At 37.9% G+C, this 19328-nt stretch overlaps 1 protein-coding gene across 6 annotated transcripts in view; it reads right to left on the bottom strand.

The window, feature by feature from the left end:
• MARCHF1 (membrane associated ring-CH-type finger 1) overlaps window positions 1-19328 on the bottom strand; it is a 226914-nt gene that overhangs the window by 20780 nt on the left and 186806 nt on the right. For 5 of the 6 annotated variants that reach the window (XM_088056926.1, XM_088056924.1, XM_088056928.1 and 2 more), the window contains 3 exons: window positions 14838-14917; window positions 13822-14553; window positions 1803-1983 (listed from right to left, as the gene is read on the bottom strand). In XM_088056926.1, the coding sequence (XP_087913052.1) occupies window positions 1803-1983; window positions 13822-14553; window positions 14838-14917 (993 nt within the window). The remainder of the gene's footprint in view (window positions 1-1802; window positions 1984-13821; window positions 14554-14837; window positions 14918-19328) is intronic. The other variant, XM_088056929.1, reaches the window with a different exon arrangement.

The raw sequence follows: 19328 nt of genomic DNA, 5'->3' as shown, positions 1-19328 counted from the left end.
TTTAACTTTGAAATCTTTGGAATCTTTGGTTCGTGAAATGGGTGTGACTTACAAGAAAGGATTTGTAGTTAGATGCTGGGTCCATTCTACACAAACAAATATTTGTTAGCATTGCATCTGAAGGGAGGAATGTTGCCAGCACAGACTGCCAGGCAGATAAACTACTTTAATTAGTGCTTTGAACAGAAACAAAAACATCTTGCCTGAAAGAAGAGGTGAATCTTTTCTACGTCAGAAATCTAAACCATACCTGAGAACCAATGATAAGCTGAATAAGGTAGCAATCATTCAATTAAGAAATTACAGACTTGTAGGAATTGTATTACCACTCTAAAAGTGGGAGGAGATATGGCACTGACCACACACAGAGTTGAAAGTGCCTACTTGTGATATCAAGTTTTGCACATTTTTCATTCCTTTTCTTCTTGGTTGCTATAAATTTTGTTTCCCTTTTATAAAAGATGATATATTATCTAACAAGACCAGGGAAAGGATTTTGTTAAAAATACTGGTATCTCTTGAGAAAAGTAACTGTTGTGAGAGTACTTGTTAGATATTAGATATTAAAGCAATTTGGTTTGAAAATAGAAACAAACTGAAAAAATCCCCCAAAATTATGCAACAGGTCAGGGATTTTCATACAATTATCCTGTCACATTAGTTAAAATTTATCTGCAATTACTAAAACTGAAGTCAATATAATTAAGTTTTTAGCCATTTTTTTTTTCTATTTACATCTATTTCAATTTCTAGCCTACATGGCCAGATCTACCTGGCATTTGGGAACTTTGTCTTTCCCTGTCACAGACTTTGCTTGCCAATTTAGCCCAATTTCTCTCTTCAGAGTGGTTTATGACCATGGACTTGTTAAAAAATTCCTCTGAATGGGAAGTGTGAAGGAATTCCATTGATTCTCCTTTCTCTGAACTACTGCTACCTGTGTAAGGCCAAGAAAAACAAAATGTCTTTTGCCACTGAAACACTACTATATAGGCATATGCTAGTGATAAGCAATAGTTTCTATTTCTTTCATGTAGAAATTTATTTTAAATCAAAACTTGCCCAGTTCCCAATTGACTCAAGCTTCAAAGATTCAACAAAAATCCAGAAGGATGAGAGCATTTTAAAATAAAAATTCAAAGAAAATTCCACTCCAAAGAAAACAGAACGCACATATGTTTAATAAACTCTTCACCTTCCCTATACTGACAAACTTGGAGCATTATATTGATTTATTTTAGAAAACAGATGAGTGCAGATAACACACATTTGACATTCAGGATGCAAAGTCACCCTGTCTTTTAAATTCCATTAAATAATTATAAAGTAGAAGTGATTAATTTGCCCATGAGTGTCACAGCTACAACAGATGCAGCTAAATTGACTGTGTTACTGCTGTCTCCACACGGGTATAACCATCATTCTCAACCAAAAGTTACGGGCTCCATGTAAAAATTGCTGGGTGAACTGGACTGTGTTACTCAGAAACAAAACATGAGATTTCTTTCTGGCTTCAAAATATGCAGATGAACCCATAACAAAAAGCTGAAGATAAAAAGTCTGAACCAAAAGACTATTATTTGTGCATTTATGTTGTATGTGTGATGGCAGAGAGCCTTAAGTCAAATTCTCTGCTGCTCAAAATTAACCAACTTAAATATAAGAATAAAACCACCGTGACCGATTAATTAAAGCAAATACAAAGCCATTCTGGACAGATGTTTCTTTAACTGTGCTTGCAATTTCCACAGCCATTCTGGGGCAGTGAGACCTGAGGATAATTGAACTCCCAAACACCCTACCTTCCGGAGAGGCTTGAGCTTGGTCTCCATGATGAAGTCGTACTTGCAGAGCTCGCAGCAGCGCGTGTCCGAGCTCTTAATCCACTGGTGCAGGCAGGCCTGGTGAACAAAGCGCAGGGTCCCCGTGCAGCGACACGGCGTGATGAGGGGGCTTTCATCATCTCCCTCACAGTGACAGATCCTGACAGGAAGGACAGCAAGAGCGAGTGAGGCAACCTGCCAACCAGCTATGCAAAGGCACTGCTTATTTACACTGCTTCCCCATCTTCAGGCTTGACATTCAGAAGATGCCAGGTAAATGACCTTTCAGATGGAGGCCCGGGAACACACTCCATGTTCCTTTCTGCCATTCAACAATTTCCCTTCAATTAGTTGTTTCTCTTTGAATTTTCTACGAGGTCTGAAGGTGAATCAATAGAAATAACAGTTTTTTTCCCTTTTATGCATGGCAAAACCTTTAAGACAAAATACCAGAGCAGAACAGTTCTTGGTCTGTAAGCAATGCCAATAAAACCCTCAAAGGCAGAGAAATCTAACCCAAGCTGAAAATATCCAGCATGTGAAGTACAAAAAGTTCCCAGGATATATCTCTGGAGTTACCCAGTTAACAAGTAACAGTTAAAAGAATCAGAGAGCAGTTTTGAGTCCTCTGGAATCATGCGTACGGCACAGTGCGTACACACATGCACACTTTTTAGGAGGCAGGTATTGAAAAGTCATGGTCATTTTTTTACTCCTCACAGTCCCTTTTAAGTAGACAGCTGCATTATCTGGGAAAACAAAAACTACTCTGTAAGGAGACCCCATAAGAAAGGCTGGTCCCAGATCTGGCTTACTTTATGATGGGATACAGAGCTTTTCATATTGTGGTTTTGCATAAAGTGATCAGCACTCTAACATCATCACCTAAAGGGCTTCTTCTGTGACACATGTCCAAGTGTCCTTCTGGTTTTCCCCTCTTACAAACAGACTCCTGATCACATCAGGAAAACATTCACCCATCAAAAACAATGTCAGATTTATTGGCAAGCATCTCATTGAAGGCAGGGAAAGCTCTACAGAGAGCAGAAGGCTTAACCATACACCTGAAGTTAAGGAGGTTCACCTAAATGAAGAGTAATTCCCCCCCACCCTAAACCTAGAAAAACACAACAAAGCACCCAAGGTCTAATGAATGTCTGAAGTGCCAAACTGGCATGCAAGAGGAAAAAAAAAAGAAAAAAAAAAGCCAAAACAAAAATAAATAAAAAAAACACAAAAAGAACCAAACCAAAAAAAAATCCACCCTGAAGTCTGAGAAATGCTATTTCAAAATAAAGAAGTAGCAATAACAGCACAGATCCTGTTGTCTTGGCCTTAGAAACTTAGGAGTAGCACCCACAGTGCAGATGCAGAAGTGTCTGAACATATCTGAGAAGTAACATCCCTTTACAGAGAAAATTGTGCCCACACCACAGGGTAGGAAAAGGGGTAGGAGAGCTTCAGGATGAGGTTGTCATCCTACTGGGAAGATGGGTGACCTTTCTAGAGCAGGAGCTTCTGATGTATGTCAGGAGGCAACCTGACAAAGACATCCCAGGAAAGACTGGCTACTGCACAGCTCTGAGGCAGCCAAGTCTATAAGCAGGTGAGGAGGAAATTCAAATGTCTAAATGAAAGATCTACAGATCAGAACTGGCAGCTCCACTATTCTCCCACAGTGTAGCTCAGAGCCATGAGAAAATCAATCTACGATAATGGGAAAGCAGAACAAAGCTGCTTTGCTGGACATACAGAAATAAAGAGACCAAAAAAATCCAACAGATAAATGAAGCTCTGAATACCTGGTCCACAAAAGCCAGGTTTCAATTTCTGCAGTGGTGCTTGTACAGGATTTCATGCCCCACAGCAGTGAAGAGGAGAACAAATTACCCACAACTTCCTTCTTGCACATGTTCATTTTTTGAGACACATTTTACAGGAACTCAATTTACAGTCTTGTCTTTACTAATCCAGCTGAGTTAGGTGCATCAGTAGCTTAGCTCTTAGATGGGAATTGCCTATGTGGTGATTTCTTACTGAGCCTCTAGCTTAAACAGAACTATATTTTCAAAACACAGAATAGTTATTTTTTTCACAAATGCATTCCCAACTGAGAGTTACATAAAAAACATAATTTTCTTTTTAAATTAAAGCTATTCCCCAAAGGAAGACCAGCATTCTTTGTTCATTTGAATTCAAGCCATAAATAATTTATTTTACAGCCTTAGCATTTAGACTATTTAGAAATTAGACAACTAAGCTATGTACCCAGTAGCCCTTTTTCTACTACTACCAAGATTGTTTAAAATTATTTTCAGAGCTAAAATACAAGCCTAAAATTCCACTGGGTTTTTCAAATAAAGTGACACTGCTAATTTGAAATTAATCGAAATAATCCTTAGTGGAAATACTTCTACAGAAGAACTCTATATGCATTATACATTCTATTTGGGCTTTCCTTTTACACAGGACACAAACCAATTGTATAAACAACAGGGTGACACTAAGAACTTACAGTATGAATAAGCTTGAACTAAATATTCTAATGGCCTCTTCTAGCTTTATAACCATGAAATATGTAATGAGAATTAAAACAAACTTTAGAAGGAATTGAAGTCCAGAGAAAATGACCAAAGGCATAGCTTTCATTATTTTGAATGCTCTTTGGTCTCTTTGGCGCAATTTAGCTCTTTGTTATTTGTTTAACTGTAAGAAATTAGCTTGAAAGATGACTGAGTACCTAAACTCACAGTGACAGTCTAAAGATTTGTTGGTGCCCAGCACCTGTGGTGACAGACTGTTGGCTAAGTGCTTAAACATCTTCTAAAAACTTGGAGCAGATAACTTGCTCTGTCTTCCTCAGCCATTAGAATTGAACCACAATTTTGTGTGTCTTTGCTCTTTGATGAGTTCATCTATAATGTACATCATTTTTATCAACAAATTGTAGAAGGTATATTGTTAATCATGGTTTTGAGAAGTTTGTTGTGCAAACAGAATGGAGGTAGGGATACAAAGCACAGACATACCTGAACCAAGCTGGAGGTGGAGAACTTTCATTCTAGCTTCCTGTTGTCAAATGATCACAAGTGTTTGAAACTTTCATGCATCAGATTATTTAGCTGGCTGAACTTGTTCTGAGAGTAAAATTTGTCTGCATACTTTAGAAATTAACTGAATGGGAACAAAATGGGAATGCGAACTGAATGGGAACAAAAACACTCTCTATGATAAAGAAAAAAATATATTATTTGATAAATCTATACTGATTTATTTACAAGTTGTAGTACAGCACAGATCATTGTTAATAGATGCAGTCTGCTGCTCAGACACACCTACAGAATTCGCATACTCGGCTTTTCTCAAATTTTTAGTCCTTTAGTGGATAAACGGCTTTCATTATAGAGAAATACCTTTAACTATTTTTTTTTTTTTTTGACAACTTAGTGCTTTAAGGATTCCTGTCTGTGAACAGGATCTTTCTTTTCCAGAGGAAACAATGAGCACAAGAGTCCAAAGGAGCTTTTGCTCTATGAATCATGTGTACACTGGGCAACACAGGATATATGAGCCATTAGATGACCTTCTCATTCAGATATACAAAATTTTGTGTCTGTATGTGTATAGACTTACAAACATATCCCTAAACACTGAGATCACAGAATATCTGTATTTCTTTAAATAAAACTCACTGTGAATTTTTAAGAAATAATACTCCAACAGTGCTGTCATCCTTATGTGTAAGTTTTTGTTTTATATGCCAGTTTTTTAATTACCCAGCACAAATTTTTCTAGAACAGTATTGTTCCTACATTTATGTAGATGTACCAAACACAGAAAATAATGCTAACATTGTGCATACATGAGATGAAAAACAAAACCACAAAAATTCCTTGAAGGATGTTCTTCAACAGCAGGTTCATATATATAATGCAATAAATTAAGAAAAATATTTTTCAGGGAAAAAATATGTAATGTTAAAACTGAAAACATCAGTATTTGTGAAAGATCTTCATAATTCATATAAAAACTGTTGGAGAACTCTTGTATGTTCCTTACAAAACATATTGCCACCACACATTTATAAACAAAAGGAATTTCTTATCAGATCAAAATAATGAAAGGCAGCTAAAGAAAGCACTCAGAAGTGAGGCATCTTCAGAATTTAATGTCATACTATCTTAAATTCCATGACTATTAATTGCTTTCTCATGTTTTCCATGGTCCTGTTCACTGCAAAAGATAAAAGGCAGAAAGGGAAGTATGAAACCAGCCCACAACTTGCAGGCATTCCTAAGGTCATTGGATTTTGGCTGATTCTCAAAAAAAACCCAAGAGTTATCTTGGATGACTGACCTTCACTTGTCATAAAATTAAGACTTTTTTTCTTCCATACAGACAAACATTTCCATTTTCCATACAGACAAACATAATCTCAGTTTAAAAGGTCTAAAATCAGTATGGAACAACGAGATCACTTGGAAAGCTTTCAGGTTTTTGCAACAGTTATTTATTCTGGCAAAATCAAGTAAATTAAAATTGCAATCTAGATGGTTAGCATCTAAGCTGCTTATTGCAAGAGATACAGGCAGATTCCAACAGATTTGTAGCCCTTTCTTCACTTGCAGTTAACAGTTTTACTCTCATTAAAGAGAATAGCTGCTAATCTCCAACCTCATTGGAAACCCAGCAGTTGCCCTAACCTGTCTTTCACTAATCCACCTGACTCTTTGGAAATTAAGAAAATGGGCTGATCCCTGTGCCTCTGTAGTGAAGTGGAAGACACACTTATTCTGCAGGAGTCCTGTGAGATTTAGTGCTCCACTCCTACCCTGCCAGCAAGTGCTCCTCTGGGACAGCATCTACCCAGCTGATTCCCAAGCATGTCTGGATCTCTGCCAAAGGAGAGTGATAAAGAGTAAGAATCAATCAGCACATCCCTGCTTCTGCTGCAAGCCAGATTAAGAATCTTCTCACTAGGAGCAGCGCTGGTGGAAAAGTGTTTGCAGTAACTCTGCATCACCAGAACTCTTTCTGTGGATCCCACATTTACAACTGGCCCCTTATCTCAGTACCTGGTAAAACTCTTAAGGATTTTTGGCCACTACACATAGACCAAGGGTTTAGCTACAGAAGCTTTTATAGACTTCTTTGAAAACACACCAGGTCAAATTTTACCCTCATTAATGAACATAAAATATAGGGGAATGCCTCTGAGGCTTTAAAAAATATAAATGCATATGGGGGCATGGGCATGCTGATAGTGATGCAGAATAATGGTTAAGGGCTATAAATGATGTAATTATGTAAAACCTGTATTGTTCCTTAATTTTCTGGCTGCTGTACAGCTATGTCCATGCTATCAAGCGCTACAGTGAAATTGTAACAAATCTGCTGAAAAAAAACCAGCTAGTGCTAAAACCTGGGGTATCTACACCAGACCCATCTTGGTGGGTGTTTCTTTGACTTGAAACTGATTTTAGACTGGGCCAGGAATACACTCAAAGGTTGAAGAACCCTGAGACAAACTCTCAGTGCGGTCTAAAAGCATGGCAAAAGTAACACTTATCAGGTGTGCTTCAAAATCAGGCTCCTTATCTGCACTAAAGCACTAACAGAGGCCCCTTCACTCGCCAAATGAGGAGGAGCTAGAGCCTTTTGACTGTGGCATGTTTACACCAACTGTGATGCAACTGATAGGCAACCTGAACTAAATTAACACAGATGGCTAATAACCACACAGTCATTTTCTTGAAGATGGAAGAATACCAGAGAGCAAGAGAAATACTTTTGAACTTTTAACAGATTTCCTTAGTAAAAGAGGGAAATACTTTCTCCATATAAATATGCTCAAGGAAGACAATGCCTATTCTAGAAACATTTGTTTTGGTGAGAAATTATTGAAGAGGCAGTTACATCCTGCCCTTCACTGGAAAGCACATATGAACTCATAATGGTTATGCAAAGAAACATTTTTACTCTGTTTGGTGAGTACATTTCATCACTGAATCTCACTGTTGCTAAAGGGAGCTTAGGAAGAAACAGAAGAGCTGAAAAATGTTGGAGCAAGTGAATCCCTGGATTTGATTTTTGGCTGTGAGGATTATTAGCTGCCAGCATGAAATGCCATGAGCTCCTAGGTTATCTTAATTGGACCAAAACGATCCAGTTCCCCAGAACTGCAAAAGGATGCACAAAATTGCTGTTGCTACTGGTGTATTTTTTTTTTCTTAGGAGAACTATTCTGTCCAAAAAAGGTCATTTTCTCTTTTGCCAATTTATAAAGTTCTTACAGTACTTTTAGATAGTTAGAATCTAAAATTAAACAATTTCATGAACAACTCACAGCAAGTAATTGTCATTCAGAAAAAGAATCCACAAAAATATCAAACTCTGCTCATACACAGTTTATCACTTGAAAAAAAAAAAGGTTAAATTCACTGAATCTGTTCACCCTGCAATAGAGTTCAGAGTGCCATGTTTCTCTTGGTTTCATTTTACAGGCTTTTCTTTTTTTTTAATCTCATTTCCATCCTTTCCACTTTTAAATCACAAAGTGATCTAAATGACAAATGGGTACTCCTCTCCATTTAAACATGGTGTGAATGAGGCACATTAATTCTCCACACCAAATGTAATCCATTTGTATATCTCTTCCTGCCCTTCCATTACGCTCTACAGTCAGCTGTCTTTACCTGACTAGAGGAAAAACCATTTTTAAAATGTTGCACCACACTAGTGGAATTTCATAAGGACCTAGTTCATAAAGCTTTCCCTTCATTTCTGCAAAAGTGATCAGAATTTTTAAGAGCCCCAACAGCAAACAACATTAGTGAAAGCACATAAATATTTTATTTTGTCGACATTTCTTGTCTTTCTATTAATCTTCCTTTATAGGTGATAAATAGGATATCTAAAGAGTTACAAGTAATTGCGCCTCAGATGCACTGTTAGTGCAAGATACATGTCTGACAAGATTTACTGCACTGACCAAGTTCAAAGAACTAGGGACTGCATCTCAAAACAGGATATAGATTTCCTCCCACCCACCTAGTGAAAGTCAAAGCTTTAAGGAACTACACTCTATACACAAAATATGCAAGCTTTTAAGTATTCAATAACAGGACCCTTAAAACCAAGGATAACTTGCTTACAGGACATTGTGGCATTTCACTTAATTCCATTAAAAATAATAATAAGTTCTGAGAGAAACAAGCAGAAACCAGGACTCAGTTCTCCCCCAGATAAGTGAGCCTAATCAAAACAAAGACATGCTTGCCTTACTTTGGCTCTCCTTGCATCCTTGTGAATCATGGAGAGCTTCCAAAAGAGACTGCATAACCAGATGGTTGAAGAGGTGACAGATGGGGATTTGAACCATCAGGCAGATAATAGAATTAACCAGAATTTCATACTGCTTCAAAGACTGATGAACCACCAGACCAGCAAGCAGAGAAGGAGATTCCTCAAAAAGCAGGAGACTCCTATCAAAAAGTCACTTTGCAAAAAAATAAAGTTCTGAACAGGAAAGTTAGCAGCAGTCACAGCTCCTTCAAGGAAGGGGTGAGGAGTCAACATGCAGGAGAAGATTCAGAGAGTTAACTCCTAACATGTCATCCTGAGATCACAAGGTACACACTAACATCCCAGGGAAAAACAAGTGAAAAACCCTCCAGCTAAACACCACAGTCTGGAAGCAGAGCATCTTCCATTTTATGGTGATTTTAGAAAGCTCTGGATGGTATTTCAAGTCTTCACTACAGTTTCTTCACTGGTCCAACATCAAGGTTTTGGCACAAGTATTTAGAATGAGTGTTAAAATTCACTGGTAGAATTTTAACCTATATATCTATCTTCTGTTCAACTTTCTGGGTTTTTCTTCCTCAAGGACTTGTTTCCTACCAAGCACCTTTCTGTTCTGCTAATTTCGTGAGCACTCTTCTGCCTGAATATTTCAGAATGTAAGCAACTTCATGAAAGATATGTTTTTTGAAGGTCCTACTAAATAATATTAAGAAAAAAACCCTGCTGAAGCACTTGACTTCACAGAGAGAAATAACATAATCATATTGCCTCTTGTCATGTGCAGTATACACTATTTCTTTCCATCTATAATTGTGCTAACACACAGAAATGCCAATATTAGTATTTTCCTAAGTTTATAATGGCCTTCAATTAACACACTTGATTTTGAAAACTGTTTTTTTAAAAATTATGCTTGAAATCTAGTCTGCAGATCTCATGAATCAGCTTCATCATCTCCTTTACTTCTTCCCTTCCCTGCTTTTCTCACATGCCCTGCTGTTATACCCTGCTCCTCAAATGAGTGCCTGCCATTACCTGACTGCAGAAAGAATCATTGAGAGTTCAACAAAATCAAAATTTGATTTCCAATAAGCATCTTTTTTCAAAGTGAGAAACTCGGATTTATTTGAGTGCGCATGCTTTTGGTGCAACGACTGAATCAGCACTACAAAAAGATTTTACACCAAAAGCCTAACTAGTTAAACAGAAAATACCTTTTATAATAAAATAATAAAATTCAATTCAATAATTCAATAATAAAAAGACCACAAGATATATTCAGAATCAATACACAAAGCACTTATGATCCACTAGTGGTAATATCAACTACCCAGTTTTCTTTTCTTAGTGATTCCATGTGAAAGTCTATGGGATTCACTTCTCACAATCCATTCACTTTGTCACGTCCAACACACAGATGCTCCCTTCTGAGAGATTATCCACATGCAGACCAAAGAAAGCTATTTCTGAGGCTGTGCCTCAAGCCATGGCAAATTCCAGGATAAAGTATATATGAAAAAAATCTCAGGCACAGGGCAACTTAGGAAAAGGGGGGTTGAACTGTATGATTTAGAAAGCCTATGCTGTGAATCTTTTTTAAAAAAATAAAATAAATAAATTAGGTGCCAAAACAACTCAGCAGGGCCAGAACTTACATTGTATCTCAGAAGAAGAAATCTTGCCTCCTAATGGACTCCAGGAGAAAGTAGTTGTTCAGGGTAGAGACTGTAAAGGTCAGAATTGATGCCATGACATTTTTTCAGCATTTTGGAAAGAATCAGTGACACTAGAAGGGCAAATAATTCACTGGAGTGACCAAGAGGCTCCCCTTAGACTAGAAGAACACCCTGCACAATGGCACTGTACTTTTGAGTATAGAATTGAGTGTGTCCTGTCACATTCCGGCTCATGCTGCTAAATGCAGAGTGAAGAAACTGTCAGCAATCCATGAGGAAATGAAGGAAAAAGGTTGCCTGCCCCGAAACTTAAAGATGTCACCATGATATGGTCATGATCCCTGTTCCTCTGCTATTTCCACACAAGACACACACTTAGGTGAGGGCCATTCCTCTCAGCCAGTGCTGTCATATCAACTAAGAGACATGAATAGCTAGGATGAAAAGCTTGAAGAAACATCCCAGGAAACAAAATTTCTACATCACAACCAGCTATGCTAACCCAGTCTTAGCATAAACATGATGAAACTGCCCTCCTTTTTCTATTTCTCATGCAAAAAAATGGTGCATATGTATACAACTACACTGACATGCAATTGTTTGTTTGGTTTTTGTTTCAGATTGGAGGTTGTGAATTTAAAAAAAAATATACCACACAGAGATCACAAATCAATGAAGTGCATGGACCTGTCCCAAGAAATAGAAACTACAGTCTGTTATGAATTGGTAGTAAAAACATGTCTTTCCTTTTCTTCAGCTGTCTGCAAACTGATTAAGTAAGACAACTTATCAGCTATGAAAAATTAATGTGCTTTTGATTTTGCTATGTTTTTCCTAGATGTATCACGGTTACTATGATACATCTGATAATGACAACAACAAAAAGTAGTATTTTCCCTGACATGTAAAAAAATGTGTTTATGATTGGCTTAAGAAATTTTGCAAAACAGGTCTCATTACCAGCCATATTAAGTTTAATGCTGGTTGTTCAAAGAACACCTCCACTGATACTGAGCCTAAGGGCACACACAACCTCTCAAAATTTTTCAACCTTCCTCAACTAAATAAGAGCCTGGCTGAAAAGTATGCATGCACATCCAAAAGGTCCATCCTTGAACCAAGCTCCAAGTCTTGCAAAAAGTGCCTGACAAATTAGAATAAAATTAAGTGGGTTGAGAAGACAAATAAAAGACTGGGATTCATTTCTCATCTGATAGCAAATTCTAAGTCTGGTGACTTGGCCAACAGTGAGGACTAATCTACATAATGCATTTACAGAACTTTATTTTTTATATATATATATAGTGTGTGTGTGTGTGTGTGTATATATATATCTATATATAGTGTGTGTGTGTATATATATATATCTATATATAGTGTGTGTGTGTGTGTATATATATAGATATAGATATACAGGTATATAGATATATATACAGATATATAGATATAGATATAGTGTGTATATATATAGCGTATATACTGTATATATACTATATACTAGTGTATGTACTACACTGGATCTTCAATACATGCAGGCTGGGTAGTTCAGAAACACAAGACAGCTCTGAAGCTGTTGTAGCTATCTGTGCACACCTCTGCATCATGCCCTGTAGACACATTTCAATAATATGGTTTATTTACCACTGCTGCTGTTTCTTTGCATTTCTGTAAGGCAGAGAGAACCCAAGCCTGGTGCTAATACACAGGCTCATGCACAAACACAGCTGGACTTTGAAGAACCTTAAATTAAGACAATGGTCAGACAGCGGAAATGTGCATTTTTGCTTTTAAGTATAAAAAGGAGTGCATAGCCCTAGCTGTATTAGTTAATGGCTTATATCTTCTGCTGCAAAAAACCCACAAAATACTTGCATATTACCTTTTTTCTTTTTAGAAATAAGATCTTTCCAGTGTTTCACTAGGTTAAAGCATTCTGTGAAATTGCATGATGTGGCATCATGAACTTCCTCATCCTCTGTTTAGATTTCCACACAAATTCTTCCCAGCAAAGAAAAGTGAGAAGTTTTGGGTTACCATATGAAGAAACTAAGCTTGATTTACACTTTGTAGATGAGAGCCAATGCTGGCTCACAAGTTTGGTGAGGGAGAAAAAAGGAAATACTTGTTTCAGTTCTGTTAGACTTACGGGATGGTGCATTTTCATTTGCCACTGAACTAAGTAACGCAAGCGTTCTTAGCTGTGTACTCCAAATTTGGATGTTAGCCCAGAAGTGGCTAGCTTGATCTCATTTCCAGGGTAAAATGCTCACCTTCTGCTTGCACGCTTCACACCAAGGGCATCAGACTGTCAGAGGCCTGACCTTCTGAACTAAAGAGATCTCTTGGTGATGCTTTTTCTTTCCCAAAGCTTATTTTACTGTTGATTCTGCCCAATAACCCTTTTGTATCACTCCAATCCTTGCGAGGGGTGACTGAACTAACAGCCCATACACATTCACAGTGTGGAGGTGTTTGGCAGCGCAGAATCACAGACAAATTATGCCCCACCAGAGACGATGTTCTCCAGGCACCATCCCTGGATTCCTGAGGTAATGGCAACTCTAAGGGACACTGAATCAAGACCATAAATTTATTTCATGTAAGTCATTGAAAAATTACACAGAGGGACCAAAGCTGGACTTGAACTGATCACTTAAGGAGGAAAAGCTCTGTATCCCATTGTATTGAGCTATCTGGCACTCTGCTTCATTCTCTGCCTCTGGCTGGAGATTTAAAAAACCACAATACTCTGCCAGAGGACAGACAGAGCAGGTCCATCTTCATGGAGAAAAGACAAACATTTGGCTCCCTTGTAGGATTACTCTTTCTAAATAATCTCTTCAAATTTAGATATGCTAACTTCTCTGTAGCAAAGGTTCTTGTGTTATTTCCTGTGGCCTGCCTAGCAGTTTACTACTGAGAAATAGCGACAGAAAGCAGTCAAGGGAAAGGCACTCAGACCGTGGCAGGGAGAAACTCCTCATAAGAATGCTAAATCCTTCTTATTAGGGACTAACCTGCATACTTCTAAATCATCAGACCAGTCATCATACAACACTGGAGGCTTCTGAACAGCATGAGGCACAGTGGGCCCTGCCCCAGCAGGTGCTCCATGGTCTGGGACTGCCAGAGCATCGCTGCCAGAGCCTGCCTCTGCAAAGGAGTCCTTCGTGTGTCTAAGGAAAGCTGCAGGCTGCCGATCTCTCTGGTAGCTTTTCCCTTTGCTTTTCCCACATTTTCTTGAGGAAATCCTTGCTTCCTGAGATGATGCTGAAGACTGTGACTCCTTAAGCTTTGGAATCCTTCGGCGGTGATTTAAAGTAGGATTCTCAGGGTCAGACACTTCTTGTTTCTCTTTTCCCACCGTCCCCAAGGTGACAAGTTCAACAGCATTATTGTTTGAGGACACATCCTGGTTACTGCATGATCTATTGTTTCTTCTCCCTCTCCTGGCCATCCTGGCCTTTTCTCTTGCTCTCCTCCTAGCCTGAGCCCACTGACTCTCATCTGAAGATGATGATGAATCAGATGTGTTCCAGCTGGATCTCGGAGGCTCGGGATGCAATTTACAGTTTCTCCCCTTTCCTTGCTTTTCTGTGTGCTCACCATTGTCTCCAGTCTCTCTTTTCCTCCTAAACCTTCGTTTTATGTGTTTCTTACCACCAGGCTCCCTATTAGAAGGGGCCAGCACCAAGACAGGGGTTGCATATTCAAGCTCATCTTCTGACAAATCATGCAAGGCAGTAGATCTAGACAAAGCAGTAAGCAAAGGAAAGGGATGGAAATGGTAAGGGTGGGAGGAAAGAGAAATCATACACACACAAAAAAAAGAATGAGAATGAGAACATGAATTTTAATAGAAAAACATGAATCTAAAAGGCAAAAACAGAATAAAAACAAAGAGAGATCAAAAGAAAACTGAAGTCTATGTCAATTATGAATAAAGTTAAGCAGAAGCAAGAGCTACACAATATTTAAAAGAAACAACTTACACGTATCAGCCAGATGAGAGAGTATTTTTCTCAGCACGTACCTACAAATGTCCTGAGTGGAGGGGCAGACAGACAACCGAGATTGACTCCTGGGAGCTGTTCCTGTTGTAGGACTGCTTGCCTGTTGAAATAAGTTAGACAGTTTGGAATCTTTGTCCATGAAATACATTGCAGATATTTTACCGCTTTGCCACATGATCACAAAATTAAAACAACTGTTTCTGCAGTTCATAGCGCACTGTTGAACACATAGAAGCTCGCAAAATACAGGAAGCTTGAACAAAAGTGAAACCTATTTGTGGAACTAAATACGACTGAAGTGTTTGAGCTCTCATTCGCTCACGACTACTTTTTGTCACTGTTTGAGGAAGCAGCTTTCAGCTTTTGAATTTTCATTTGGCTGTACTGTAAATATCTGAAGGGAAAAAGTACTGTTTTTCTTTTCATGCAGTCAAACAACCACGATGATTCCTTTCCAAATCACGTGAAGTGCATTTGTGATACATTGAGTGGTGAAGAACCCAAAGCTAACTTTGGTTGAGTGAACTGATGAAACAGCAGGAAGATGAGAGTGTGTGTTTTAAAAGGTTTTCAAGGCAATCAGATCTTTTAAAAGTGCTGAAAATGTTAAACTGAAAAATCCAAAGTGCAGGCTGCATCTCTACAGAGCTGATTGCATTCTCAAACAGCAGAAGAGATATAAAGCATGTTTAGTATGTGACATTTTGTTCATAAGGTTGTTGCTACAAATTGCAGATTCAGTTACCCAATACTTTCACTGAAAACATATTTTGATGGTGTTAAAAGCAAACCATTTCAATCTGCCTTGCTATCTACTGGCAGGAGAACTGTATGGAATCCAAATGTAAATCCAAGGCGTTGTGATTCTTCAGGATCCCTCACAAGACATGGTATTGTGGGAAGTGGTTTCAATACAAACCATTCTTAAGGCTATGACATTCCTGTAGCTGATTAGGGGTATTAGCTTTTCGCCTGCAACCCCATCCACCCCACTGTGATCACCACTTCCAAATGCAGACAAAATACTACAAAAGCCTCAGAATGCCACAAAATCGTGCACCAGATGCAAGGCAATGATCACTTTAGGCAGGAGTACAAAGTACAAATCATACAAAGATGTAAGGCCTGTTATCCAAATCTTTTGTACTAACAAATCAAATTCAGTCAGATAACTGAAATTATTTCTAGCTCAACTTTCACAGACGTTTTTGTGGTGTTAAAAAGGTGTCTGAAAATTAGCAGTAAAAGCAAAAATAATTACAAACAGCAAGTACCTGCCAACACTTCACTTTTAGCTGATGTTCTCAATATCCATTTAATTTAATGCATACATCTTTTGGAAACCTCAGTTACCACTATGGATTTTTGCTTTTATAAGGGTACCAGCTGAGACTTAAGAATAATGTTTTTGTGTGAAAACAATCTTCTAACTCCCGGAATTCAAGTAACCATTTTTACCTGCTGATTAACATGGCAAAAATACACCAAACCCACCAACAATATTACTAATTCTTTACTTCTACTGCCACAAACGAAACTCAGAGCTATACAACTTACATTAACAACTAAGCCAAAATGAGAAATTAAATTGATAAAGCAACTGATGAATTTATTGACATAATCCTTGTATTCTAAGTTTTTGCCATGTCTGGATTCACCAGTCAAAGGAGGAACATTAATGTGTCTACATGCTAGAAGAAAAGGACAAGTATTTGTGAGAGAAATTGTATTCCATACCTCCTTTCCTACAGAAGTAATATGTCAATTATATGCATTGAGACAGAGTATGAGCTTTTCTTACGAACATATTAGAAACATATGTTAGATGCATGGTTGGGTACATAACCCATCTTCCATCTCAGCCTCTGAGATTAGCATTAAGTAATTAGGGTTAATTAAGCTACTTAAAGAGGAAAGATGCAGATATCAGCACCAATAACTAATGTTATTGGGTTACATGCTGCTGCTGTGTGAAAAAACATCCTGCCAGACTAAGCCCCAGTTGAAGGACTGCTGAAAAATCCAGCCCTAGAGTCAAGTGGGGAATCCTGAATTCATCCCTCATGATGAGCTCATTTCTCTTCTCCCCTCCCAGCTCCAGGATTGTTACCACTGCTTCTTTCAGGATCTCTGTACTACAGGGACTTGATCTGGTCTCAGATGGAGATCAGGTCATCTCCATGCGATAAAAGGCATTTTTACATCACCTTGCCACAAGCAGTACCCTTCGAAGGGATAAGGAGACTGGCTAAGCTGGCCCAGCAACCATACAGTAGGTCTGCACAAGTTCAAGAAACTTTCAGCAGCTATTAAAGCAGGAAGCCAGCTAGACAGTTCTTAAGAGAGCTGAAATAAAGCCAAAAACTAAACAAACTCCTTGAAAAGCTTTTACACTTATGATTGGGAACTGCAGACCAGTGGAAATCTAATTATTTTAAGATAAAAATTACATTATCAGTTTGACTATTTAAATCTTAAATTTCACTTTCAACTGTCAAGAGGTCTGGACTATTTCAGCCCTTCTCAGTCAAATTTACTTTCTAGTTCTGCTGTGCAGACATGATGCCGTTATATTTGTTATGCTTATTGTACATAACTCAGAGAAAAGTTTATTTCCTTCAAAAACAATTTAGATAAATGTCTTTTAAAAAACGAACGCTTTTTGCTTGTTTGTCTAAGCCCTATTGGAGCACACATGCCAACTGGTAGGCAAAAAGTCAATGCACCACATAAGCCTTCAAAAACAAAGCATGACAAGTTATAGACAAGATAATTCAGATTCTTACCTGTGATCAAATATAATTCATTTGGTTTCTACAACTTTGTAACACAAATTTTTATCTGTATTATCTAAATGTATATATGTTTTTCTATTCACAGAAAATTCACAGAATATCAGGTTGGATGGAACCTCAAAGATCACCTAGTCCAACCTGTCTTGGCAAAAGCACAGTGTGGACAACATGTCCCATAACCCTGTCCAGCTGAATCTTAAAAGTGTTTGATCTTGTGGAAAAAAAAAATTGAACTGATGGAGTGATTTCTAAAATCAAAAAGGTTAGTGTTTCTGATATTAATTTTCTGATGTTGATTTGTGTACCTCAGAGGAAATGGAGGCCCTTATTCTGTAAATAGGTCCAGTCTTTGTAAATTATATAGCTGTGGAAGGACCTGCTAACATCAGGTCTGTCCTTCCTACCACATGTCATATGAATATAATAATTTACAGCTAGTTGAGCTGTTTTTAAGAACCTGTAAATATTTCAATTCAGATGGATGCCTAGTCCAGATCTCTATCCTCAAATTCCTTTACTTTTTCATCCTACCCTGTTCTGACAGCAGTAACGACATCTGCTTTCTGCTACCAGCACTGCCTCTAGGTTTACCCCAATTCTTTCGGCAATATTCCCTCTTTGCCATCTCTTCTACAAGCCATACATCTCAAACTAACTTAAAAAAATTAATAATTACATCTCTTAAATCCAGTCTGAGAGCAAAGATACCTAAAGGGGCATTTACTTGGGAAGTGTGTTTACAGAGAGAACTGTGTATTTTCAAGGCATATCTGACAAACCAGAACATGAGAATTTGAATATATTCTGCTCACGTCTTATCAGTCCAGCTCTTTTGGGAATGTATATGCAACAGATGTCGGAAACAGTCTCAAGCAGACAGATCTAATTGCTATAATTGCCATCCCATTGCTATATTAGCACACTGAGTATTTTGAGATACTGTATTTAGTGAATACGGGGATCAGATTGATGCTGAGGACTCCAATTCCACCTGAGAGGCTGAATAATTATTTTTTTTAAAAAAATAGTATTCCTTGAATGAATGTCTCCTTCAGACAGGTATATTGTACAGCTCAATGGAGTGGGAAAACTAAACAAGCACTGTACTAATTTTATCATAACAAATTACATCAGTAGCAGAATTAAATGTGGTAATTCAAAATAAAGCTGTTTCACTATTAATTTATAAGCAAGGCAGCTCATTTCTCTATGCCATCAACACAAGGAAGAGGTCTAAGGGATAATGCCAACTCCAGCTGATTAGGTTTGGCATTTCAAAGAGATTGTTAGTAGAGAGAGATTCCCCAGTCACCACCTTCTGCTGTCTCGGCCAGTTTAGATGAACTCTCTTGTCAAGGATATGCGATTCAATTAACAGACATGACAGGGCACTCATCATCATAATTATTTTTGGGATGTTGATAGTGTGCTTTTCAAGCAGAATGCTGGTAAATACAGAGTTTTCAGGATAAGCAGGATGATAATCACACACCCAACACAAGGGGACTTCAGTGTCACACACACAAACGTGTACATGTCTATGTTAGAAAACCAGCAAATGGGGAACAGAAATAAGTTCAACTGGTGCAAACAGTAGGAATTTCAAATCAAGACTGCCTTTACTTAGGTGTTCAGGATCTGACAGAAGTTTACAGATAAAAATTAACAAAAAAACCCCAAAACATACTAACAAACAAAAATAATATTTAAAAAAAA

This window comes from Pseudopodoces humilis, chromosome 6 (genome assembly GCF_049639895.1).
Source record: "Pseudopodoces humilis isolate 2021_Gansu_Grassland_sample_001 chromosome 6, ASM4963989v1, whole genome shotgun sequence".
NCBI classification, from domain to species: Eukaryota; Metazoa; Chordata; class Aves; order Passeriformes; family Paridae; genus Pseudopodoces; species Pseudopodoces humilis.
Note: the sequence above shows the minus strand (reverse complement) of the source record. Positions and strands in the feature narration are given on the sequence as shown.